Genomic DNA, 26,432 nt, shown 5'->3' with positions numbered 1-26,432 from the left:
GAGACCTTTACACCCACAAGTCACATCCTATGATACAGTGGTGACATCATGAGCATGTCTCTTAAAAGTACACTGTCCCTGAGACGCAGCACACTTCACACTGAGCCAAGCTAACACCCAAATAACGCAAATAATTGCATTTTAAACACTCATAAAGACGTCTTGGAAGTCCTGTGGTGTGAAAAGCACTAAACCTAGGAACATTCAGCCAATTAAGCCTGTTCCCCATTCATTAAGATCATGGCTGATCTGTGGCCAATCTCTAGACACGTGCCTTTGGTCCATATCCCTTAATGCATTTGCTTAACAAAAATCATCTATCTCAGAATTAAATTAACTGCTGACCTAGCATCAACTGTGGAAAAGAGTTCCAAACTAGTATCACCCTTCGTGTGTAGAAGTGTTTCCTAATAATTCTCCTGAATGGTCTGGTCCTAAATTATTCTCTCGAGTTTGAGAATCCCCAACCAAAGGAACTAGTTTATCATTATGTACCCTGTCTCTTAAAGGAGGTAAACATTTTCTTTATTTAGGATACTCATCAAGAAATGAAACAAAAGTGGTCCGGTTCGCTTTACACAGGAGCTAGAATCTCAGCAGACAGAAGATGTTTGATTCCTTCCCCCGAGGTGAAGTTTAATCAAAGTCCCAAAGCAAGAGGATGTGGTGTTAACTTAATCATCCACTTGGACTTTTATTTAATTGTGATTGTAATATTTAAATAAAAAGGAGCCATGGTTTGGATTCTATATTCAAACTATCCTGATATCACTGTACTTCTGTTCATGTTAAGAACCAGTGGCAAAAGCCCAGTGTCTTAGCTACTCTCTGCCTTTCACCAGTAAAATCAAACTGAACTTGTGGGATGGGTGCTTACTCTAGTTTCTAAGGCATTTTACGTGCTCTTCTGACTATTCCACTGCCATCATAACAGAGCAATATGTCAGAATACAATGTTAAAAAATCACCACGTTAAATGACAGACAACAGAAATGACAAAATGCAGACACTGAGAACTTGCTAAAATCATAGAAAATAAATTCTGGCTGAAAACACCAACATCGTTATAATAGATAACTTTTTTGTATTTGCTCATGGGATGCGGGTGTCAAGAGCTAGGCAACATTTATTGTCCATCCCTAATTGCCCAGAGGGCAGTTAAAAGTCAACCACCTTACTGTGGGTCTAGAGTCGCATGTAGGCCAGACCAAGTAAGGATGGCAGTTTCCTTCCCGTAAGGGTATGAGTGAACCAGATGGGTTTTTCTGACAATTAACAATGGATTCATGGACTCTAACCCACGCTCCCAGAACATTATCTGGGTCTCTGCATTAACAGTCCAGCGATAATACCACGAGGCCATTCATTGCCTCCCTGTATTTGTTCAAATTTGCTCAACTTAGCTGCCCACATAGTGGCTCAGTAATTAGTACTGCCGCTTCACAGTGCCAGGGACCCAAGTTCGTTTCCACCCTCCGGTGACTGCGTGGAGTTCACACATTCTCCTTGTGTCTGCGTGGGTTTCCTCCAGATGCTCTGGTTTCCTCCCATTGTCTCAGGATGTGCAGATTAGGGTGGATTGGCCATGCTAAATTTCCCATAGTGTCCAGGGATGTGCAGGCTAGGTGGATCAGCCATGTGAAATGCAGGGTTAAGGGGATTGGCCAAGGGTAGGGGGTGGGGTGGGGGTGGGATGGACATAGATGGAATCTTTGGCGAGTCAGCGTGGACATAGAACATAGAAAAGTACAGCACAGTACAGGCCCTTCGGCCCACGATGTTGTGCCGTGGAATATTCCTAATCCAAAAATAAAATAACCTAATCTACATTCCCCTCAATTCACTGCTGTCCATGTGCATGTCCAGCAGTCGCTTAAATGTCACTAATGACTCCGCTTCCATGACAACCACTGGTAAACTATTCCATGCGCTCACAACTCTCTGGGTGAAGAACCTCCCTCTGACGTCTCCTCTATACCTTCCTCCTAACACCTTAAAACTATGACCCCTCGTGGGCAGTCAATCCCGCCCTGGGAAAAAGTCTCTGGCTATCGACTCTATCCATGCCTCTCATTACCTTGTACACCTCGATCAGGTCAAAATGGGCCAAAAGGCCTGGATCCACACTATAGAGATTTTATGGTTTCAAATTTAATCATTCCAGAATATGCCTTAACCAAAACTCCAAAAAGAAAAAGTTTATAATTGTGCAACCAATCTCTCAAGACTAACCAGTAGATCAGTCAGAATAAGATCAAAAATCACACGACACCAGGCTCTTGTCCAACAGATTTATTTGAAGGCACAACCTTCCAGAGTCTCATGCCTTCTTGAGGTGCAGAATTTGTAATTGCAGATATGTTCTTTTTTTCACAAAGCACATAAATTTGTAGACAGTCAATATGGCATTTTATAAATTCCTACTTTGGAAATAAAACCAGTCTGACTACACAGCCAGATTCTAGACAAGGCCTCACACCTAAAATGCATTGTCTGATCAGGGATGTCACCACTGGTGTACTGAGAGAACTGATATCCCAGGGCAGTGACTTGAAAGAAGTTTGGAAATTTGCATATTAATCCTTTGTATCTGATTGAAGATTTAACAGTCATCTTAGGTTTGTTCAACACCTCATCAGTTCTATGACACTCTGAATTTTTGCTTATAAATTCTCTGTCTGATGGTACTTCTCTCACTGACACCTGAAGAAGGAGTGAGACTCCAAAAGCTTGTGTCTTCAAATCACCCTGTTAGACCATAACCTGGTACCATGTGATTTTTCAGTTAACAAAGTGTAGAGCTGGATGAACACAGTGGGGCAGGCAGCATCAGAGGAGCAGATTTCTGAAGAAGCGTCCAGGTCTGAAACGTCAGCCTTCCTCCTCCTCTGATGCTGCTTGGCCTGCTGTGTTCATCCAGCTCTACACCTCGGTATCTCAGATTTTCCAGAATTGACAGTTCCTACTATCTCACTGATGATTTTTGACCTTGCCCACTCCAGTTTAACACTGGCACCTCCACGCCAGTCAGGATAAAATTAATTGCGCTGTGGTCCTTTCGTCAAAGCCGTCCACTCACCTCTCCTCTACTTCAGTTGAGAGTAGACAGACAGGAGGCTGGAAGAACACAGTAGACCAGGGACCATTTGGAGGTAAGGAGCAGTCAACGTTTCGGGTATTACCTTTCTGCAGGACTCGAAATATGTGAAACATTAACTGCTCCTCTCCTCCAGATGCTGCTTGGCCTGCTGTGTCCTTCCAGCCACCTGTTTGTCTACTTTGGATTCCAGCATCTGCAGTTTTTCTGTCTCTTTAGTTGACCGGGATAGGTTGAAGGCATCTCCGTACAAACATGGCCCTCTCACACCTAGTGCTAACTAGGAGTGTCAGCTGGCAGCTCTTGCCTCGAAGGAAGCACAAGTTCAGAGCCTCACTCTCAAGGCTTGAGAAGTGAGAAAACCGAGGTTAACACTTCACTGCAGCACTGGCAGGCAATACATTAAACCGAGGCTCTGTCTGCTCTCTCATATGGATGTGAAGAGAAACCCATGGCATTATTTTAGAGAGTAGGTAGGGAGTTTTTCTTCACTAGCTCACCAATCTAGTTGTTCTGTGGTGTGCAGATGTTTCATTACCCTTTGAGGCAACATCATCACTTTGACTTCTAATCAAAGCGTCGATGTTCTGTTTCCTTCTGGATTTATACGATCCTCTGGTGTAATGGCCTTGTTGCTTCCAGTTCTGTTGTTTTAGCAGCGGTCTGCATACCGGGTCTGTTTCTATATGCTTGTTAATGAAGTCCTGTGTTGACAACCATCACACCCAAGGATCATACAAGTCCAGAAGGAAGCAGTACACCAACGCTTCGATGAGAGGTTGCACGGATGATGTTACCTAGCTGCGTAACAAAATGCATGCACACCACAGAACAACCAGCTCAGCAAGCTAACAAACAACTAAATCAACAACCCGAGCTACAAATTTTCGCTAAGACCTTAAAAAGTTCTTCTTGATCTCCTGGTCATTACTTACTTTCAATCAATATTACAAAAAAAAATTATTATCAATTGCAGTTCACAAGAACTTTGCATGTGCTCATTGGCTGCTGGTGTTTCCTACTTTGCAGCAAAGATTAAATCATTATAGGTAGGCAAACAGGAGGCTGGAAGAACATAGCAAGCCAGGCAATATTTGGAGTAATGGAGCGGGACTGAAGAAGGGTAACACCCAAAATGTTAACTGCTCCTCTCCTCCAGGTGTTGCCTGGCCTATTGTGCTCCTCCAGTCTCCTGTCTGTCTAGCTGAATTCCACCATCTGCAGTTTTTTTTTGTCACTTATTAAGTCATTATAGTCTTGCAGGCTGTTCTCTCTTTGAGAGGGATGACTGGTGGTGAATTTAATCTGAGGTTCACAAAGTCTCAGGCAAGGGGTGAGATTAAGTAAGTGGGACCTTCATGATGACCTCTGCTAATGCAGGAACTGAACCCATACTTTTGGCATCACTTTGTATCTCAGCTGACTGAGCCCCATTGCCCAGAATTTGATAGAGATTTCACTACAAAAGTATTTCACTAACAGCAATGGGGCATCCCAAAAGACACAATGTAAATAACTCTATTTTTATGACCTTGATCAGACTAGAGTTTACCTTACCCAAATTATCATACAATATCCTCCAGCTCTTCCTAACCGATGACTGACAAAATCTCAAGAGGTTTTTGTTTCCGACAATCAACCCATCCATATCTAGCTTTCAGAATGTGAATGTTCTTCTCCTCAACTCTCCATGACAGGCACACACACAACAAAATGAATAAAGGAGGAAATATTAACAGTGCAGTTGATGTGGTTTGTATGGATTTCAGCGAAGCCTTTGACAATGTCCTACCTGGCTAAAAGCACATGAAATCCAGATTAAATTGGCAAATTGAATCCAAATTAATCCTAATGGTAGAAGACAGAGGGTGGTGGCTGAAGGCTATTTGTGTGACTGGAGGCCAGTGTCCAGTGATGTACCAGAGGGATCAGTGCTGGGTCCCATATTGTTTTTCATATACATAAACAATATGAAAAAACCACAAAGGAGATTATGAGAGATAATGGGAACTGCAGATGCTGGCGAATCCAAGATAACAAAGTGTGAAGCTGGATGAACACAGCAGGCCCAGCAGCATCTCAGGAGCACAAAAGCTGATGTTTCGGGCCTAGACCCTTCATCAGAGAGGGGATGGGGAGAGGGTTTTGAAATAAGTAGGGAGAGAGGGGGAGGTGGACCGAAGATGGATAGAGGAGAAGATAGGTGGAGAGAAGAGTATAGGTGGGGAGGTAGGGAGGACACAGGTCAGTACAGGGAGGACGGACAGGTCGAGGAGGCAGGATAAGGTTAGTAGGTGGGAAATGGAGGTGCGGCTTGAGGTGGGAGGAGGGGATAGGTGAGAGGAAGAACAGGTTAGGGAGGAGGGGACGAGCTGGGCTGATTTTGGGATGCAGTGGGGGAGCCCAGCTCGCCCCCCTCTCCCCACTGTATCCCAAAATCAGCCCAGCTCGTTCCCGCCTCCCTAAACTGTTCTTCCTGTCACCTATCCCCTCCTCCCACCTTAAGTCGCACCTCCATTTCCCACCTACCAACCTCATCCTGCCTCCTTGACCTGTCCGTCCTCCCCGGACTGACCTGTCCCCTCCCCACCTCCCCATCTATACTTTTCTCTCCACCTATCTTCTCCTCTATCCATCTTCGCTCCGCCTCCCCCTCTCTCCCTATTTATTTCAGAGGAGATAATGAGTAAGTTTGTGGATGATGTGAAGATTGACCAGGTGTTTGACAGTGAGGAAGAATGTGTCAGGTTACAGGAGAATTTAGATAGATTGGTCAGATAGGCAGATCAGTGGTAGGTGGAATTTAGCCCTCATAAGTGTGAGGTGATACACTAGGGAAGAGAAGAGAGTACTCAATGAATGGCAGGACACTAGGATGCTCAGACAAACAGAGAGATCTTGGAGTGTTTGTCCACAGATCCATGAGGGCAGCAGGACAGGTTAATAGGGTAGTTAAAACCAAAAGAGCTATGGATGCTTTAAATCAGAAGCAGGAAATTGCTGAAAAAGCTCAGCAGGTCTGGCAACATTTGTAAAGTGAAATCAGAACTGAGGAACGGTCACTGGACCCAAAACATTAACTCTGACTTCTCTTTGCAGATGTTGCCAGTCTTACTGAGTTTTCCCAGCAATTTCTGTTTTTGTAATCGGGTAGTTAAGAATGTAGACAGAACACTTGGCTTTATCAGTCACGGTATAGATTATAAAAGCAGGGAAGTTATGTTGGAGCTAATAAAAGACAATGGTTTGGCTACAGCTGGAGTACTATGTGCAGTTCTGGTCTCCACACCATTGGAAGGATGTGATTGCACTGTCGGGGTGCAGTGGGGATTCACCAGGAGATTGCCTGGTTTTGATCACTTTAGCTACAAAGGGAGGCCGAACAAGTTCAAATGGAGCAGAGAAGGTCGAGAAGGGTCCTGATAGATTTGTATAAGATTATGAGGGGCATGGACAGCGAGAATGGAAAGTATCCGTTCCCCTTACTCGAAGGCTCAATAACGCATCCATAGATCCCTCAAAATTGCCACCCAAGTTGATAGGGTTGTTAAGGAGGCGTATGGTGTGTTGGCTTTCATTGGCAGGGGATAGAGTTTAAGAACTGTGAAGTTATGCTGCAGCTCTATAAAACTCTGGTTAGACCACACTTGGAATCTTGTGTTCAGTTCTGTTCACCTCATTATAGGAAGGATGTGGATGCTTTGGAGAGGATGCAGAGGAGATTTACCAGGATGCTGCCTGGACTGGAGGGCAGGTCTTATGAGGAAAGGTTGAGGGAGCTAGGGCTCTTCTCATTGGAGCGAAGAAGGATGAGAGGTGACTTGATAGAGGTGTGCGAGATGATGAGAGACATAGAAACAGTGGATAGCCAGAGACATTTTCCCCAGGGCAGAAATGACTATCATGCGGGGGCATAATTTTAAGGTGATTTGAGGAAGGTATGGGGAGATGGCAGAGGTAGACTCCTCACACAGACAGTGGTAGGTGTGTGCAATGCACTGCCAGCAGTGGTAGTGGAGTCAGATACATTAGGGACATTTAAGAGACTCTTAGATAGACACATAGATATGAAGGATATGCAGGTTAGTTTAGTTCTTTGAGTAGGATAATAGGTCGGCACAACATCGTGGGCAGAAGGGTCTGTACTGTGCTGTACTGTTCTATGTTCTATGTTCTTACAAGGGTGCATAATTTTAAGTGGAAGGGCAAGATATTTAGAGGGGACTGAAAGAAATTAGAGGGTGGTGGGGGACTGGAGGGAACTGCCAGGGAATGTAGTTGAGGTGGGAAACCTCAACACATTTAACAAGTACTTGGATTAACACTTGAAAGGTCATAACATTCAAGAATATTGGCCAAGTGCTAGACAGTGGGGTTAGTGTAGATTTAGAGTCAACTTTGTTGGTTCAGACTCGATTGGCCGCAGGGTCTATTTTGTGCTGCGTGTTTCTATGATGATTCTATGAATAGGATTGGAGTCACAATAACTGAAGGGAGAAACTCAACATGGTTTCACAGTTCTGCTGACGAAACATTTTCCCAGAGGATCTTAAAGCTCAGTCACTGGACTTGTCATGGCTTTGCCAGGTAATTAAAAATGACCCACTTACCCTGTCCTCCTTGTTCTTTTCGATACGTCCACAAAGTTTTGAGCATTCATCCCATTCTGGTTTGAAAAGTCCGAATTGAATATTCTCTTTACCCATTTGTTCTGAGATTCAGCAAATTACTGTTTTGCCCAAAGAACTTGCATAAGTAAGCAAAATGGGAAATGTCAGGAAAGGAACTAAAAGAGTGAGATGGTCAGATAGGTGGGCAGATGGGGAAATGGGGATAGTGGGAAAGACAAAAATGAAGGAGCGGGGGCAAAAGGAGTGGAGAGGGGGAAGAGCCAAAAAGAGGAAGAAAGTGAGAAGGACAGGGGAAAATAAAAGCATAGATCAAATGACCAGAAGTCGCTGCCATTCAGCCAATTCAACATTCTCTGCCAAACAATGAGATTATGATTTGATAATCCTGAACTCCACTTTCCTACCTTTTCTCCATAACCCCCAATTCCCTTACTGATTAAAAACCTGTCTTTCTCTCAGCCTTGAATAAACTTAATGACAGCATCTACAGCCCTCTGTGATAAAGAATTCCAAATTCACTATTTGATTTGGTTTGATTTGATTTGAATTGAATTGATTTATTATTGACTCATGTACCGAGGTACAGTGAGAAGTTTTCCTTTATATGCAGTGCCGACAGATCATACCAAACGAGGGGGGATAGAACTGAGCGAGGAATACAAAGTTACAGCTGCAGAGAAGGTGCACAAAAAGCAAGGTCAACGTTAGATTTGAAGTTTGAGAGGTTTGTTCAGAAGTCAAATGAAGAAGCTGTTCTTGAATCTGTTGGTACGTGCGTATAAACTCCTGTAGTTTCTGCCTGATGGAAGAACTTGGAAGACATTAGAGCCCAGGCAGGAGGGGTCTTTGATGATAACACTGAGGGAAGAAATTCCTCTTCATCTCTGCCCTAACTGGGTGAGCCCTTCCTCTGAGATTATGCTGTCTGGTCCTACACTCTCCCACAGGGGGAAACAACCTTCCCTCATCAACTCTGTCAAAATCCCTAAAAATCTTATATTTTAATAAGATTACTTTTCATTCTTCTGAATTCCAATGAGAACAAGCCCAATCTACTAAATTTCTTCTGAACAGACAGTCCCTCTGTACCTGGGATCAGCCCAGCAAATCTTATCTGGACCACCTCCAATGTCAATACATCTTTCCTTAGATAAAGGAACCAAACTGTTCACAGTATTTTAGATGTGGCCTGACTAGTGCCTTATGTAGTTTTAGCAAATACTTCCTGATTGTTATACTTGATTCCCTTTGAAATAAAAGCCAGTATTTTATTTATCTTCTCCATTATTTGCTGAACGTGGATGCTAGCTTTACGCACAAGGACTCCCCAATTCCTCTGTCCATAGCATTCTGCAGTCATTCCAAATTTAAATAATTTTCACCATCGCTTTGCTTCCTGCTGAAGCGTGTAACCTCACAGTTTCAGACATTACATTTCATCTACTAAGCTTCTGCCCACTCACTTAACCTGCCTGTATCACTTTGTACACTCTTTGCATCATACTCACCATTTGCCTTCCCATCTATTTTTGCATCATCTGCAAGCTTGGCAAAAGTGTATTCCCTTCCCTCATCCTAGGCATTCATTTATATTGTAAATGTTTGTGGCCCCAACTCTCCTCCCCTACTGCACTCTACTCGTTACAGATTGCTATCCTAAAAATACCCCTCCTTGTCACAACTCTGTCTTCTATGAGTTAGCCAATCTTCTATTTATGCTCATATACTACCCCCAAAGCCTTTATCTTGTTAAGTAGCCCAATATGTGACACCTTATCAAATGCCATCTGAAAATCCAAATACATTAAATACACCACTTCCTCTTTATCCATCCTGCTTGTTATCTCTTTAAAGAAATCTTGTAAACTTGTCATAATTTCTCCTTCATGAAGCCATTCTGACTTTGTTTGATTATATTGCAAATTTCAAAATTGTCTACTTTTCCATCCTTTATAAAAGTATCTAATATTTCTGCAACTGCAGATATTGAACTACCTGGTTCATAATCACCTGTTTATTGTTTAATTCCATTTTTGAATAAAAATGCTAAATTGGCTGCTTACCAATCCTCTGGGAATTTCCCAGAATTTAAGGATTCTTATGAGATTACTAACAGGGCATCCGCTATCTCTGTAGCTGCTTCTTTTAATGTCTGAGGATGCATCCCATCAGGACTAGGGGAGCTATCAGTCTTCAGCCCCATTATTTTTCCTAAGATGTGGAGGTGCTGGGGTTGGACTGGGGTGGACAGAAGTCTGAAGTCACTTGACACCAGGTTATAGACCAACAGGTTTATGTGAAATCACAAGCTTTCAGAGCAATGTGTCTTCATCAGGTGCTTCAAATAAATCTGTTGAACTATAACCTCATATCGTGTGACTTCTGAATTTCTCCCTTGATGGATCTAATATATCCGGTTGGCATGGATGAGTTGGATCATAGGGTCTGTTTCCATACTGTACATCTCTATGACTCTATTTTGTACTTTTGGAATGCTATCAGAATGAAATACAATGATGACTGATACAAAGTATTTGTTCAACTTTTCCACCATTTCTTGCTTCCCTGTTATTACTTCCCAAGCCTCAAATGTGGTAAAGGAAGATAACAGAGATAAAAAGAAGAGATAAGGAACAAACCCATGTTGAATTTTACATCTGGCTACATTGATTTAAAGCTTTTATTTCAAGAATAAGTTCTTCACTCTCAAAGACAAATAGTTTAAGGTCGGAAATGATTGTTGATAATATTAGTAAGCAAACACTTAAGATGTTTGTGCAGCTATTAAGAGGCGTCTGCCTGATCTTCATCCCATTTATTCTGAAAGAACAAAAAGGGGGCTGGTTCAACAATGGACCAGGGGTTCCCCTCTGCAATATTGCAGCCAAAGCACTGTAGATAAAATCCCCCTCTACCTTATTCCTCATAGAAATGATTTAGTAATGAAAATAATCTAAATTATAAAGGAAAGCACGGTCCTGTTTAAAATCACCATATGTATCATTTACTACTATATGTTATTTAAACAAAACTGGGGCAGTCAGTCTTAATATCACAAGATTAACAAAGTAAATCTCCCTAAACTCATCTAATCCAGGACACACAGAGCAATTACACAGCAGTAAACAACACTAATTTGACCCAAATGTTCTCTGAACAACAGAACATGCAATTCCTAAGTGCACTGAAGCCTACTCTCAAAATGCGACAATGAATGATTTTGCAACAAAGTAGTGTGATTTTTTATATTGACTCACATTGAATTTACAGCACTGAAACAGATTACTCATACTAACTGTGTCTGTACTTATGTTTGTTTGCTCCATGCAAGCTTTCCTTCACCTTGTTTCAGAATTAGAATTAGAATTAGAATTAACCTTTAATGTTACACAGAATCAAGGAGTATATTGAAAAGCTTATACTTACAGTGCTGACTTAGGTATAAAGGTACCTTGGCACAGCTCCTTTAGTTACATATCTTAGACAATAGGGAAATAAAGTGTCCAGCAATGCGGAAATCTAAGTTCAGAACAACAAACCACACTGGCTTCCAGTCTGCACTGGGCTCTGGCTCACATTCCTTCCTCCCACATGCCTTTTATTCAGCTACATTGCAAAATGATCCAGCTTTTCATCTTGTCTGTTCTGTTGGGCAGTGCATTCCACATTGTCACCATTCCCTGAGTATAAAAAATTGTTTGGAATTCTCTCATTATTTCTGACTATTGCCCCTAGACTTGTTTCCTGACAGTTGGAAACCAACAACAAATTCTTCCCACACATGTGAATCAACCTCCTTGAAATTCCTGGATTAGTTGAGTTTAGGGAGATTTACTTCATTAACCTTGTGATACTAAGGCTGACTTCCCCAGTTTTGTTTAAATAAGATATAATAGGAAATGAAACATGTGGTGATTTTGACAAAGAACTGCACATGCTGAAGACCTGAAACAAAAACAGAAATTGCTGGAGAAACTCAGCAGATTTGGCAGCGTGCATGAAGAGAGAAAAACAGAGTTAATGTTTTGAGTCCAATGAGTTTCTGAAGAAGAACATTAACTCTGTTTCTGTCTCCACCAGTTTTGTTTTTGTCCTTGGATTCTGTTCTTTTAATAGTTTATCATAGATCACAGAATCCCTACAGTGTGGAAACAGACCTTTCGGCCCAACAAGTCCACACTGACCCTTGGAGTATCCCACCCTTATAACTTCCCTGGGCTCTACGCACAATTTAGCATGGCCAATCCAACTAGCCTGCACATCTTTGGACTGTGGGAGGAAACCAGCGCACCCGGAGGAAACCCACACAGACACGGGGAGAATGTGCCAACTCCACACAGACAGTCACCTGAGGGTGGAACTGAACCCAGGTCCCCAGCACTCTGAGGCAGCAGTGCTAACTGCTGAGCCACCATTGCCAGATTCCCAAACAGAGGGCTTGGGAGTTCAAAGCCAAGTCTCAATTGCTCCCTTTGGAAGTTATGAGAGGGTAATGTTGACAAGTTCTGCCTCAAATTGCTTGATGGTGAAGTATGCAATGTATCAGATACAACATCAGCATATCCATGACGGGAGAAACCATACATAAACCATTGTCACACCGAAGAAGTACAATTTCATAGTCAACGAAGAAGGATAAGGGCAGCATGTTCACATGAACACTGTCGCCACATAATTCTTCTCCGCCATTCTGACCTGGATACATGTCAGCTACACCCTTATCATTAACATGGGAGTCAAGGGTTAGGAGTGAAGACAAGGAAGCGGAGTGGAGTCTGGGCCCTCCATGATCTTACTGAATGGCAGAGAAAGCTCAAAGGCTTGAATGACCTACTCCTACTCTCAATTTGTGTATGACCTATCACAGGATCAAATTCTTGGAACTCCCTCCCCGGAAGGTTGCACGAACACCACAAGGACTGCAGTTATTCAATAAAAAGGCCTATTATGGTCTGAGGTGATTGAAATTAAGGAGTAAATTAATGCAGATGCTGGAATCTATACTGAAAACAAAAAGTGCCGGAAATCACTGTGGGTCAGGCAGCGTTCACAGAAAGAGACAGCAAGTTAACCAACATTGTGGGACAAGCTTGTTTAGAAACTCACCTTTCACAACATCACAAAAACGTGACAAAGCACTTTCAGGGTACCCCTGAAATGCCGAGTTTAGATTGCTCTACATGAGAGCGGATATGCAGTGTAATAATGCCTCCAAAAAAGGTGCCTAATTCAAAGACCAAGTGCTGTTGGGTTTTATTGGGACCATGTGAGAGGCTAAGGGCTGTCGAGCCTGGGAAATGTGGATGAATCTGGATGAACACAGCAGGCCAAGCAGCATCTCAGGAGCACACCAGCTTTTGTGCTGTAGGATGCTGCTTGGCCTGCTGTGTTCATCCAGCTTCACATTTTGTTACCTTGAATTCTCCAGCATCTGCAGTTCACATTATTTCTGGATGAATCTGAGCCCTGTCTCTGAAACAGGCTAGCAATGTCACTCACTTGTCTTCAAGCAGCAGCTCATCACCATCTTCTCAAGTGCAATGAGGTTCAGGTAATAAATGCTAGTCATGCATGCATGTGACATTCACATCCTGTAAATGAATATAAACCCACAAGCATGAGCAATAAGTACCGGCGTGGTCGAGAACATCACATTCCAAGAATGAATTTAAGCAATTGAGCGCAGATTGTGAAGAAACCCAATGACCAACGACTAAGTGAGCCAAAGTGTGGGATGTGACATAAAGCAGGCATTGGAGGGATACTCTCCATTTACCCAATACTCTCATTACAATTGAATGTGTAAATGCTGCACTGTAGCATGGCATTTTAGGCAAAATAATAGCCCAGCCTTTGAGGTTAAATTAAAAGCAGGTGTAAAGCCAAGAACACTGCAGTGATGCCAGTGTAAAGTTACCAAGAAATCCCTGTCACTTTGTGCCATTAAGTGGGGAGGAGAAATATCACAGCATATGCATATGTCTGGAACGCAATGCAATCGCAAGTCAAAATATTCAATTCTGTCCACCTGGGTGATGCTCATTGGCGCTGCATCTTGCTGACCTATGAGAGTTATCAACTAGGTCACAGATAAGACCAACCTGGTTAGTGTCACTAGCTCAGGCCATGACACAAACTTAATTCAGATGATAATTACCAGACCTGAAGCAATTACTCTGCAGATAAGATTGTCAACTGTTAGCTGCCCTTGCTATGATGGGTTACAATCTTCTAGCACTCAATTCAGCATCTGTTCTCACTGCAAGTGCTCATGCAGTTAAGAGCAGGACTTATCTAAATAAATAAAGTGACAAGAAGTAACACTGCCACTGGTTAACGTAGCGGCACCTCATCGCAACAACTCAGGGCAAGGCAGATCCAGATGAGCCTCCGTGACACTTTAATCAAAGATGCGACGATTTATGAAATGTTCCAGTGTAATAGCAGACCGATGATGAGCTTTGTGGCAGAAACCCGGTCTAACTTCAATCATTGAAAGAAAGCACCAGCATTTATCTGAGTCTTGTCTGTACGCAGTGATCATGCCTGTATTCTGTGCCCAGTTTATAAGCTATATTTTCCTCCATATCTTATCATGGAGGTCTCACCCAGACTGCGCCAGTGAGAAAATATTTTGTTATGTCAGGTGGGGGCTGTTTAGAATTCAATCGATTAACAATTTTGTGGCTGAATTCTGACACTGGGGCATTGACGGGTTTATGTAAAATTTCTGTGGATGTTTCAATTGCTGGGTGAGTTGGTAACATGGCTATGATTGAGTCAGGAAGTGGCACATTCAAGCCCCACTTCAAAGACTCGAGAACACAATCTGGCTAACACTACCAGGGGGCAGCACTGGGGGAGTAGCAGCACTGTCAGAGGATGAGATATTAAACCGAGTAGCCTGTAGCAAGCACACCACTTGAAGATGAGCCTGCGAGTTCTCCCTGTCAGGTATGCCCCTGCGCAAGGCAGCCCTGCTTGGTGGGATCTTGCTGTGCAGTCATCTGTTGCTGCAAAGGTGACGGCATTTCAGAGATACTTTGAAAGTGCTATGTAATGTTCTTGTGAGGCCGTGAAAGGTGAGTTCTAAAGAAACTTGTCCCACAATGTTGGTTAACTCTTTCAAGTCCTAAGTGTCTTACAGAACACTGACCACCTCCAGCCCAGAAAGGATGTCAAGGCCCTGTGGGAGGAGATTTATTACAAGGGATGGAGACATTTAGCTATGCAGAGAATTTACAGACACTGGCATAATTATCTTCACGGCAGAGATGGGTTCAAAGGAAATTTAATGGAGATAAACAATAAAAAAAATTCTGGAAATACTCAGCAGGCCAAGTGACATTTGTGGAGAGTGATAAAGTTAATATTTCAGAACATCTTTGGAACATCCTCTGGCTCTGAATAATGACATGAATGCAAAATACCGTGGATGCTGGAAGTCTGAGATATAACTAAAAAAAAGCAGAAAATGCTAACTCTGTTTTTCTTTCCACAAATACTGCCTGATCTGGTCATTATTTCCAGCATTACCATTTTTTGTTTTAATTTCCGACTTGCAATGTCCAACGGTGTTTCACAGTTAATAAAGAGTGTTCAAACTCACAAAGGGTCTTGATACAGTAAATAAGGAAAAACTGTTTCTGCTGACAGACAGGTCAGTTACCAGGGGACATGGTTAAGGTGATTGACAAAATGCAAGGTGACGTGAGAGAAAAAAAACATTTTAGGCAGCAAATTATCATGATCTGTGACACATTGCCTGACAGGATGGTAAAAACAGGTTCGCTTGTAACATTCCAAATGCAATCAAATAAAAGCTGCAAGCCAAAATATTTGCAGAACAATGGAAAAAGAACAATATTAATGCAGCTATTGGGTAGCTCTTTCAAGGGCTAGTATGGGTGTGAGAGGCCAAATTGTCTCCTTTTGTGTTATATGGCATCTTTCACAGGAAAATAATTAACTTTGCAAGTCAACATGCTAACTAGTGGTTTTCTCTTTCCCAGAATTGCCAAATCTTGTCAGCACATTCTTTTTTGAGTTTACTTAAATCACTAACTGTTTATCAATGGGAAGGCAGCAAGTTCCTCATACTCTGTGTAATTGCCCCATCGAGCTTTGCTTATTTACAGCTGCTTTGGCAAGTACTTCAGCAACTGCGACAGAGGCACTGGTCCAAGTGTGGAGATTATAGAGGGATTTCCATACTGACTGCCAGGGGAAAGGTCATCGCAAGAATCCTCCTCAGCTGCCTCCTCCCAGTGGCTAAGGAGTTCCTCCACAAGCCTCCTACTCTTCAAGACACACAACGGACATGATTTCCAGTCATGACAAGTCCAAGAAAAGTGCGGGGAACAACATCAGGCTCTGTGCATGGTCTTCTTCAACCTTACAAAGATCTTAGACTCTGCTGTTGACCGTGAGGGATTCTGGAATATCGCATTTGGCTCTCCGTGGAAGTTCATCACAATTCTCCACTTCTTCACTGTGACACACACAAGCCCTGATCCTCACAGTGGGTCTAGCACAGACCCACTGCCAATGTAATCTGGGGCTGTCACACCAACACTCTTCACTATCTTCATCATCGCAACACTCCACCCCATTTCCATGACTCTCCCTGCCGCGGTACAGCTAATCTACAGGACGAGCAGGCAACTGATCAATCTTCAGGCCAGAGCCTAGACCAGCCCAATTTCAGTCACTGAGCTGAAGCACACAGACAATGCCTGAAGAGGCCGGCTACAAACCATCATCAACGTATTCACTCAAGCTACGAGAGACTGGGTCTCAGATGAAACATGCGGAAAACATAGGTTTTCTACCAGCCCACTCCTGCCACACTTCACTGTCAATGAGCATTGAAATCCATGGTGAGTCCCTGAACAGCGTGGATTATCTCCCAAACCTCATGAGCCTCCTCTCGGTATGAGCAGGCATTGACGATGAAATCCTACATTGACTTCAATGCTTCCGTGCAGTCTTCAGCTGCCTGAGCAGTACAGTATCCGAAATCCAGGACCTTAAGCCCAGCTCATCATCTCCAGAAGGACCCACCCTCCCATAAGCATCTGAAACATGTACCACATGTAGCCGACGTCTCAAATCCCTGCAAAATTGTTATCACCACTGCCTTCGCTATAATCCTGGAAATCCACTGGCAGGATCAGTGTACCAGTGTGAGCGTCCTCTCCCAGGTAAATATCCTTAGCATTGAGGCACTTGTCACACATGACCAGTTGATAGGTGTGCCACACTGTCTGCATAACCAACACAAGACCCCTCCAAACAAGTGCTCGATTTTGAGCTCCACAATAGTAGGATGGAAGAAGCAATGCTGCAAGGACACCTCAGAAGCCACCCTGAACAAACACAACATCTCCCACAGACTCATGGGAATCACCTGCTGCTGGAATGCACAAGTTGGAGAAAGAGCATTGGCGAATATGCCGACCACGTCAATTACCACCGAGTGGAGCGTGTGGAGGCCAAGTGCAAACAGCAGAAAGAGCACATGGGATCCAGACTATCCCACCAACCCACAAGTACAACCTCCCCCCACCCACTCACTAGGGGCAGGGTCCACAACTCCATGACTGCACCATGCAGTCACCACAGAACGCTCTCCTCATCAGACCCCCTAGAGTCTCCTCAAATCATCCTCAATCCTGAGGGATAGAAAAGGGGGAAGAGGAAGTCTGGAGAATTGCAAAACGAATTCTTGCAGGGAACTGACAATGACATTGTACCGGTTAACATCAAACTAAGAACCTGTACATACCAGGAGAGGTTGAACAGGCTCAAGAAAAAGGAAGGCTGAGGAGCAATCTGTAGAGTTAACTAGGGTTCTGAAAAGGTTTAATCGTGTAGGTATAGTGATGTTTTCACTTGTGTGGGGGAGACCAAAACTGGGGGCCATAAATTTAACAATCAATCCGACAGAGAATTCAGCTGCAACCTCTTCAGCCAGAGAGAGGTTAGAATGTAGAAATCATTACCAGATGGTGTAGTTGAGACTAATAACAGAGATGTGTTTAAAGAAAAGGCCGGATAAACACATGAAGCACAAAGGAATTGTGGTAACAGGATGAGGTTAACTGATTTATACTGAGCAAAAGCACTAACAGAGAGCAGTCGGGCTGAATGGCCTGTGTGTTATTCCACATACAGTGGGCATGAAAGAATTGCTCAGATATGCTCTGGTATTGGGGGTATTTTAAAGGTGGATTCTTGTGATGCAATGGTAGTGTTCCTACCTCTGATTTACGAGGCCTGGGGGTTCAAATTTCACCTGCTCCAGAAGTGGGTAATAATATCTCTGATCTGCAAGATGGTCAGCTCAATGTACTGGATGGCTGGTTTGCAATACTGAGTGACACCAACAGCGAAGGTTTAATTCCTCCAGCAGCTCAGGTTCCTGTGAAGGACTGTCCCTCTCAACCTCTCCCTTTGCATGACTTGTGGTCACCTTCAGCTTAAACCACCACAAGTCACCTCTCTCTCATGAGAGAGTGGGACTATGGACTGGTAAGACTATGGTGACTCTACCTTTAGTAATATCTCTGAATGAATGGATTAGGGGAAGTACTGAACGGCTGTTGTGATGCAGTGGTAATGTCCCTAACTCTTCACTGGGAGACCCAGTTTCAAAACCAGAAATTGCTGGAAAAACTCAGCAAATCTGGCAGCTTCAATGGAATGAGCATAGAGTTAATGTTTCAGGTCCAGTAACTCTTCTTAGAATCCTTCAGTGTTCTGGACTCGAAACATTAAATCTGTTTCTCTTTCCACAGACGCTGCCAGCCTTGCTGAGTTTCTCCAGCAATTTCAGATTTCCAGTCTTCACTTTTTTTTTAGCTTCGACTCTGATTCAAGTTCCGCCTGCTGTAGAGGTGTACAACAAAAACCTGAACATGTGGATTAGGGCAAATATTGAATAGTGTTGTTGAGTGCACTCCACTTCTCATGGCATTGAAATGCCAGGCAGAAATGATCTCCGTGACATTTCTCATTTATTACCTCACCCCTGTGCACTTGGAGCTGCTGAGGAGATTTTTTTTTTGTTTCATCCCTGTTTGCATTCCTGCAAATTAATTAAACTGAGGTGTGGCACTGTCCCTCAACCCAGCACAGCACACTGACGTGGTAAATCTTTTTTAAATAGCTGGTTGAGTGCTCTGTTGCTAGCTCCTGCCTCTCTGTCATCTGAAACCGGACAGTTTCAAGTTGGCAGCAATATTAGTAACAGATATGTCAAGGTTATAAATAGAGAGTAGACCAGGTTCAAGCCTGAAGTTAGGCACGGAGCCACTGAGTCAGCGATACCGCAATACCAGAATTCAAGATGTAATGATCCAAAATATAATTGGAATACTGTGTGCAATTCCTATCTACAAAGAGCTCCAAATATAGTTGCCAATACTGAAACAGACTAATGCATTTCATTCAAAATTTAGTTGCAACATTTTTGCTTTGAATTGCACATTTGGTTTTGCAATGTGTTGTCCACATCCAAATTGTTGAAATTTGCATATAACAGATTTGGCTATCCAGCATCGGTACCAATTCCTCTTTCTGTACCTGCATTCAGAGAACTGATTATTGTGAAATGCACATCCCACACACCCCAAATCTCACCAACCCCCAACGCCACTTCAGTGTCACAACGTATTTTCCTTTTCAAGTGTCTGCAGTCAACTGGTGAAAGAATATACCTGACACAGCAAGAGGGCTAAAACACAACAGCTGCTAAAAGGCTTCATCACACTGCCTGTGTGTACCACAGAACCGTGATTACAATGCTGTCAACTCCTTCCCATACAACACAGCAAGGTTGTAGGGAAGTTGCAGCAAGGAATAAACTGTCCTTATGCTCACAGAGAATCAGGAGTAGGCCATTCAGCCCCATGATCCTGTTCCACCATTCATTGAGATCATGGGTGTTCTGTGGCCTAAACCCATATACGTGCTTTTGGCCCATTCCTCTTCATAATCTTGCTTCATAGAATCATTACTAGATGGCGTAGTTGAGTTGGGAAATTGATCTGTCTCAGATGTAAAACTAACAACTGATCCAGCATCCACTGGAACTCTGCACAAGACAGTTCCAAACCTCGGCCAGCCTTTGTGTGTAAAAGTGCTTCCTAATGCCTTTCCTGAATAGTCTGGCCCTAATTCGCACACTGTGCCTCTTGTTCTAGAATCCTCAACAAATGGAAATAGTTTATCTCTATCGCCCCTGTCTTTTCCTGTTAATATCTTGAAGACTTCCATCAGATCATTCCTTAAACTTCTGAATTCCAGAGAAAATGAGCCCAGTTTGTATAATCTCTCTTTGTAATTTAACCTCTGAAATCCATGGATTATTTTTATAAACCTACATTGTACTCCCACCAAGGCCAATATACCCTTCCTAAGGTGTGGTGCCCAGATCTGCTCAAAGGATTCCAGGTGGTGTCTGACCATGGTTTTGTATAACTGCAGCATAACTTCTGAATACTCCAGTCCTCTCAATATAAAGGCCATTCTTCCATTAGCTTTGTTGACTATCTTCTGTTTCACAATTGCTATTTGTTGTTGACACTTCAAGGAAGATTTGGTGTGACTCTACACAGAGAACAAATGCAGCAGCTTCATATGAACCAGTCATTACTGAAGACAAGTCAAGCACACCTCAAAGTGCCCCAAAATACTTTTCAGCCAATAAAGAACGCTTCTGATTGTGGTCACTGTTGCAATGCAGGAAATCATTGTGCATGCTGTAAGATCACATAAAGTACAATCCGTTAATGGTAAGACTGCCTGTGTTTTTTTTCAGTTTATTAAGGGAATAAATGTTTTCCCAGAATCCCTTGCTCTTTGTCAAGGTTGTGCATCATTGGGATCATTTTTCATTCCCATGCAAGTTTAGACAAGGACTTGGTTTAACGTTTTGTATGAAGGGTGACCTCAACAACAGCGCAGCAGTCCCTCAGTGCTGCTCTCAGGACATCTGCTTGCCTAAAGAAGACCAGGTAGCCAGTACATTGAACCAGTAATCCTCCAACTCCACAGCGAGAATTTTCCCACCAAGCAGGTGGTGGCTAACAGTTACATGGGACAGTCTAACTCAGACAATATGACATGAGGTAAAATTGCCTGAACTGTGTTGTGCGTTCAAAAATGAGCACAGAATATATTATAAATTCCATTGTTGAGATATGTTTGTGTCTTGGGAAACATTCTGGAATGTTCTAGACTTTCTGGCATTCACCATTCTTGCTTTTCCTAACAGTGCGTTTATCGCAATGGGTCATGATGTTTCCAGTTACTAAAGCCCTAAGCTCCGGAATTCCCTTCCTTGACCTTCCCTTCTCTCTAACTGTCTTCTCCACCATTCAGAATCTGACTTCTTTCATAGAGCTTTCAGTCACCTCGCCCTGATGTCTCTTTACTTGGCCTAGTGTCAAAACTTGTCTGAACACCCTGCTGTGAAATATGCCTTTGATTGGTTCATCACCAAATTAAACATGCTGTATAAATCCAAGATGATACAGTTATGGATTTTTTTTGAGTTACCAATATCTATATTAAGCTCTGCAGGCAGGGATGATCAATGACAGAGGGTGATGAATTGTACGTTTTCACAGGCAGCCATGTTGTAGCATTATTGACCTGTTGATGCAGTTGACCAAATGAAGTCAGTCATGGCACACGTGTTAAAAGTGCCGGTCCGGGGTGGGGGAAGGGAGGGAATGGCAGCAAAAGTTTTGGCCATTAAATATTCAGCACCTTCTTCTCATTCTGAAATCCAAAGCACCTAAATCATTGACATTATCATGAAAAAAATGCTGGTTCAATTTTTTGGGAGACTGGCCTCTCCATGTGTCCAGCTTGCCAACCCACTCGCAAGTGACAATGACCAAACAAGAAACAGTCCAGGGATTTGGAACCTTCATCATTTTCAATGCAGGTTACTATCTGAGGAGCCAAGATTGGTGCATTTTCCCAAGAGGAGCAAAAGAGATTGAGCTGCCAAGTCCAAGAGCAGGATGGCCTGTTCCAATTCCTATCCATTGTTCACTTCACCTTAACAAAGGAGGGAACAGAAATGGAGGCCATTATCCCCACAGTGTTTGTCCTGGTTCTTTGAAGAAGCTATTCAATCACTGATACTGTTTCCCCAAAATCCTACCAATCTTCCCTTTTCAGGTGTGTATCCAATTCCCCTTTGAAATTTGCTTCCACTGCTCCTTCGGGCAACACATTCCAATGTCAAGTCAGAATGTGGTTTGCAAACAAACAGAAAACTACTTCTCAGGCATTTAAAATGAAATGTGTCACTTTAATAAGCATTGTGCCATCAGGGGCTCCATGACATTTTGTGTCCTGTGTAGTTAAGTCATTTCAAAGAGACAGTTGGTGGCATGCTGTTGAAACAATATACCTTCATCACTTGGGTTTAAGTGCACCACTTGGATAAAAGTTTTGGGATAAAGCAGAAAGGCCTCAGTAACACGATGTAATGTTGTTGTAAAAATCTCACTGTCCCAAGCTTTAAAACCCAGCACGCTAACATCATAAAATATCAAGATGGCCTGCCTTTGATGTTGCATCAGGCGACTGTGATGCAATATTCCATCATTGTTTGCTCCCAGCAAACCCAATACATAAATGCTTCGTTAATCAAACAGTTATTCTGATTCATCTTGGACTTCACAGGGCTAGATACACACAAGGTGGACAAAGCACACACATCTGTTTCTGTCGCTCACATTTCCTGGAGGAGGTCTGTAGCCTGTCACCCAGAGGCTAAAGTTTGACTGGCACCACTCTGCAATAAACATGACGAACCAGGAGACTCTCCAAATCTAACCATCTATATATTAGAAGGTTTTACATGTTGTAAATTGGCTGTATTATGAACACAGCTTCTGTGCTCATTAGGTCCGGGGATGAGATTATGAACCTGAAGCTTCTGGAGAAAAGATAGAGATGCTATGTACTGCACACATCACCATCCAATGGAGATTTCTACTCAATATGTTCATATACATATATCTGTATACCTGTATGTGCATATCAGCAGGCACACCTGTAAAACATACTGCATTGTTTATTATTCACACATTCTTGAAAATGGTAAACTGCATTCCACTAGACACTGGCACTTGTTCATAGGATTGCTGCTCTGCTCAAGCTTTGAAATATATGTCAGATATCACTAAAACAGAATCAACTGAGTCAAAATACTACAGATAAACAGACAGCAGACAGAAACAGAAGTAGTAAGTGCAGAAATTAAACCAATGATTAATAATTGATCTTGCAAGCAACCTGAATAGTTGAACATTAACACAATCCTTCTGTTTGCAATCGTAAAGTCGACTGATGCTGTTGGGATTTTGTTTTTGGCTGCTGTTGCTGTATTCCACTCTTAGGCAGACCTCAGCGAGAGCACAAAGACCCATGTGCAGAAATGTCAAAGACTCCAACATGTTTTATAAATAGAAAGTTCAAAGGTCCATTTCTTTTGCCAAAGACAAGGGGTGTGAGCAGCCCTGTCTGAGAAAGGGTTCATTTTCCGTTAAAATAAAAACTCGGGTTACACTTTTGTTGCGATTTGAGTACCTTTCACACCATCAGATCAAGTGAAGTTTCAACATAATTTGACATTCTGGACAGGATCTTATACCCTAAACAAAGGTGATCTGTTCCAGGTCAGGCCTTAGGTTCATGTGCAACAGCTGTATCAGATACAATCTTATTAAAGTTGCCTACCAGTTCTGTAAATCTCCTTTCTTAACACCGATTTGCCAAAAAAGGATTTATATTCAATCTGAGACACAAACTGCCCTATACTGTTACAAATACTCTCACAAGACACACCAAATGGCTGTGATTTCCTGGAGAATGAACATTCCACAGAATATTATTTTGTTTGAAGAATAAGGTAACCATTAACTAATCATGTGTGTGCTGGCTAAAGGTTATTGGTTTTTAAAACACAGGTCCCTTGTGAACCATCTGGATGTATAAAGTCTCGAAACAGAACGTTGACTCATGCCTCCTTAATGCAAAGCTTTTTCATATGGTATTGGACAAAATTAGGTCCATGCACATATATATTTGTTGTAAATTATCTTTGTCATAAGGGTGGCTCATCTCCATTGCACTACCTATTGGAAGTAGGTTTACAAAAGCCTGCAGACTTCAGGAAGAAATTCTGATTTAATGATTCTTGCACCAAATAGAATTAAAAATCTTTGAAATTCATTGCCACACTAACCACACAGACAATGCATCAGTAACCTCAACGAGTGATTGCATGCTGTGACTAGCTGGAAAGAAGAGAGATGTAAACATAGCTTCACCCTCCCTACAATCCCACCTTACATCATCAAAAACCAAATTCATATGCACCATTAAATCACCGTGGACTGGATACCTGATGCCACGACAGCACAAGGATTAAATTGTTACTGCCCTTCATCTAATGGGAGGGCTGCATTTAAACTAGATCTTGACCAAAATGGACTGGACACTTTGAGACAAGGTCAACAAGTGCAGAACAATACGACATTACTACCAAGCAAACACAAATATAAACCTGGAAGGGCCAATAACCCATCACAAATGAGACATTTACTGCTAATGTACTGACGGGAATCAGATGCTCAGTCAATAGACTACAAGAGATTGGTACATGTCATCACTGAGCCAAAATACATTGAACAGATTTTAGTTGTGGGCCTCTCAAGCACCAGCACACAATGACACGAAGTCAACAAGCATTGGCATCTACTACTACAGTGCTAGAGTATCATAGATCAAACAGATGTTCATTATTTACTTGCTAGAGTCTGAATGACCTCCACTTGACTGCCAGGACACAGGCAAACACACTTTACGAGACCACCAGTGATAACAAGCACATGTTCCTATAAAATCACTACAAACAAAAATAAGAGGCAGTCTACAACCATGGAACACCAGCCAGTAACAAAAGAGTTGGATTAAAAGAGCAACTACCTTTGGAACATTCTCAGGCACCAACCACTGAAAGGTGGCACATTGGCAGAATCTACAAAATGTTTTCACTCTGAACTTTGCAGTTCAGAAGATGGCCATTTGGCTCACTAGCCATCTGCTACACACACAAACATACTCATACACACACACACACACACACACACACACACAAGCCTCAATGGAGCACTGTACCCCAAAAGAAGGCATGTAAACTATTACTATTCATCTCAAAGAGACAGTTCACTCTAGGTGCATGTAGATCTGGTCAAATCAAAATTTTTCTCAATGGATTGAGACTGGTCCACTTTAGAGAAAGCTGTTCGGTTTCTAAGTGCAATAATTCCTAACCTAGCCTGGCTATTGATGGGTTAATATAAATTCTACACTTAACTCTTTGAGAAGCAAAGGATCCACTGTTGAATCCCATCTCCCCTTTTAATCATAAGAGAGTATGTTATGACAGGTCCTGCAAGTGAGCACGGTGCATGGACCTTGACTTGATTTTCAATGCAGCTGAGCAGCTCTGAGAATATTACATAGAAATGTTGCATCTAACACACATTAAAACAACTGAGGCTTCAGTCTTACTCCCACAAAACTGTCTTTTTCCAGTGGGGAGCAATAAAAAGGGACAAATTCCTCGTGTCCTGAAAGTTTTTCAGGCACCCCTAACTATTACCATGTAAGTATACCAAGATGATATCTTGGATGACCAAGCATCGCAATTTTATAACTCGCACCGCGAGGGTATTGCTTTAAGCACTTAATATTTTCCGTACATATTGTGTATGTTTGTGTCGGAAGTTGACCTCAAAGGCCTGACAGTCACCCGTTAATTGGAAACATCCAATGATTTTCCCCGCAGGGATATCCAGCTGCAACTTAAGTCCGTCAGTGTCATGGGGGCACTAGGTGTCTCTGGTGCGTTATGTCCACCAAAGCTCTCGCAAGGAGACAGAGTGGGGGGAAATAAAAATAAAACACAACACGAAACAAAGCTCCCAGCGAAAATAAAAATCAGTGTGGGCAAAATACAGACTCGCAGTGCTGCCAGCGTGGAGCCGCTTTGACAGGGGTAAGGAAAAAGGGCTGCAGTACTACAGCGTTTTACAGCGACTGAGAAAGGTACTGGTGGTTGGAATGCCTCAGCGAAAAAGGATGAAGCAACCTTATTCATAACAAAGGCTTAAAACACACACACACACACACACACACACAGACCTACCACGATTGCTCTAATTCCCAGTCTCTGAAGAAGTCAAACTCGAAAAGGTCCATCGTAGTTCTCCTGGTCAGGTCTCTGGAACTAGTATCCCTGACAGCAGTGGGCTTGACAGAACATACGATTGTTCTTGTTAACTGTAACCCGTACAGTACGTGCTGGCTGGGCTGGCTCTCACAGTGAGAGAATGCTGGCTCTTTGAGCCTGCCTTGATGTGCAAGGCAGACTGAACATTACACAGAGTTGGGTGGAGCTTTCGGCAGCGAGAAGCCATGACATGGAGCCAGCACGCTATCAGCTCAGGATCTGGCACATAGAAAACACACACACACACAATATGAAATAGCTGCTAAACTCCAAAACCCTGACAGAGAGAAAGAGAAAGAGAGAGAGGAAAAAATCAGCTTTCTGAGGGACATGTCAGGTACTAAATACATTCTCCCTTCTGATTTTAAAACAAAATCAA

General features: G+C 42.7%; 1 protein-coding gene across 2 annotated transcripts in view; it reads right to left on the bottom strand.

The window, feature by feature from the left end:
* The window catches only part of aff2 (AF4/FMR2 family, member 2), a 538,364-nt gene extending 512,190 nt beyond the window's left edge, over positions 1-26,174 (bottom strand). Inside the window, exon 1 of one of the 2 annotated variants that reach the window (XM_059651333.1) lies at positions 25,970-26,174. In XM_059651333.1, the coding sequence (XP_059507316.1) occupies positions 25,970-26,022 (53 nt within the window). In that variant the 5' untranslated portion in view covers positions 26,023-26,174. The remainder of the gene's footprint in view (positions 1-25,969) is intronic. The other variant, XM_059651335.1, reaches the window with a different exon arrangement.
* Positions 26,175-26,432: the final 258 nt, after the last annotated feature.

The sequence above is a fragment of the Stegostoma tigrinum genome, chromosome 15 (assembly GCF_030684315.1).
Source record: "Stegostoma tigrinum isolate sSteTig4 chromosome 15, sSteTig4.hap1, whole genome shotgun sequence".
NCBI lineage: Eukaryota > Metazoa > Chordata > Chondrichthyes > Orectolobiformes > Stegostomatidae > Stegostoma > Stegostoma tigrinum.
Note: the sequence above shows the minus strand (reverse complement) of the source record. Positions and strands in the feature narration are given on the sequence as shown.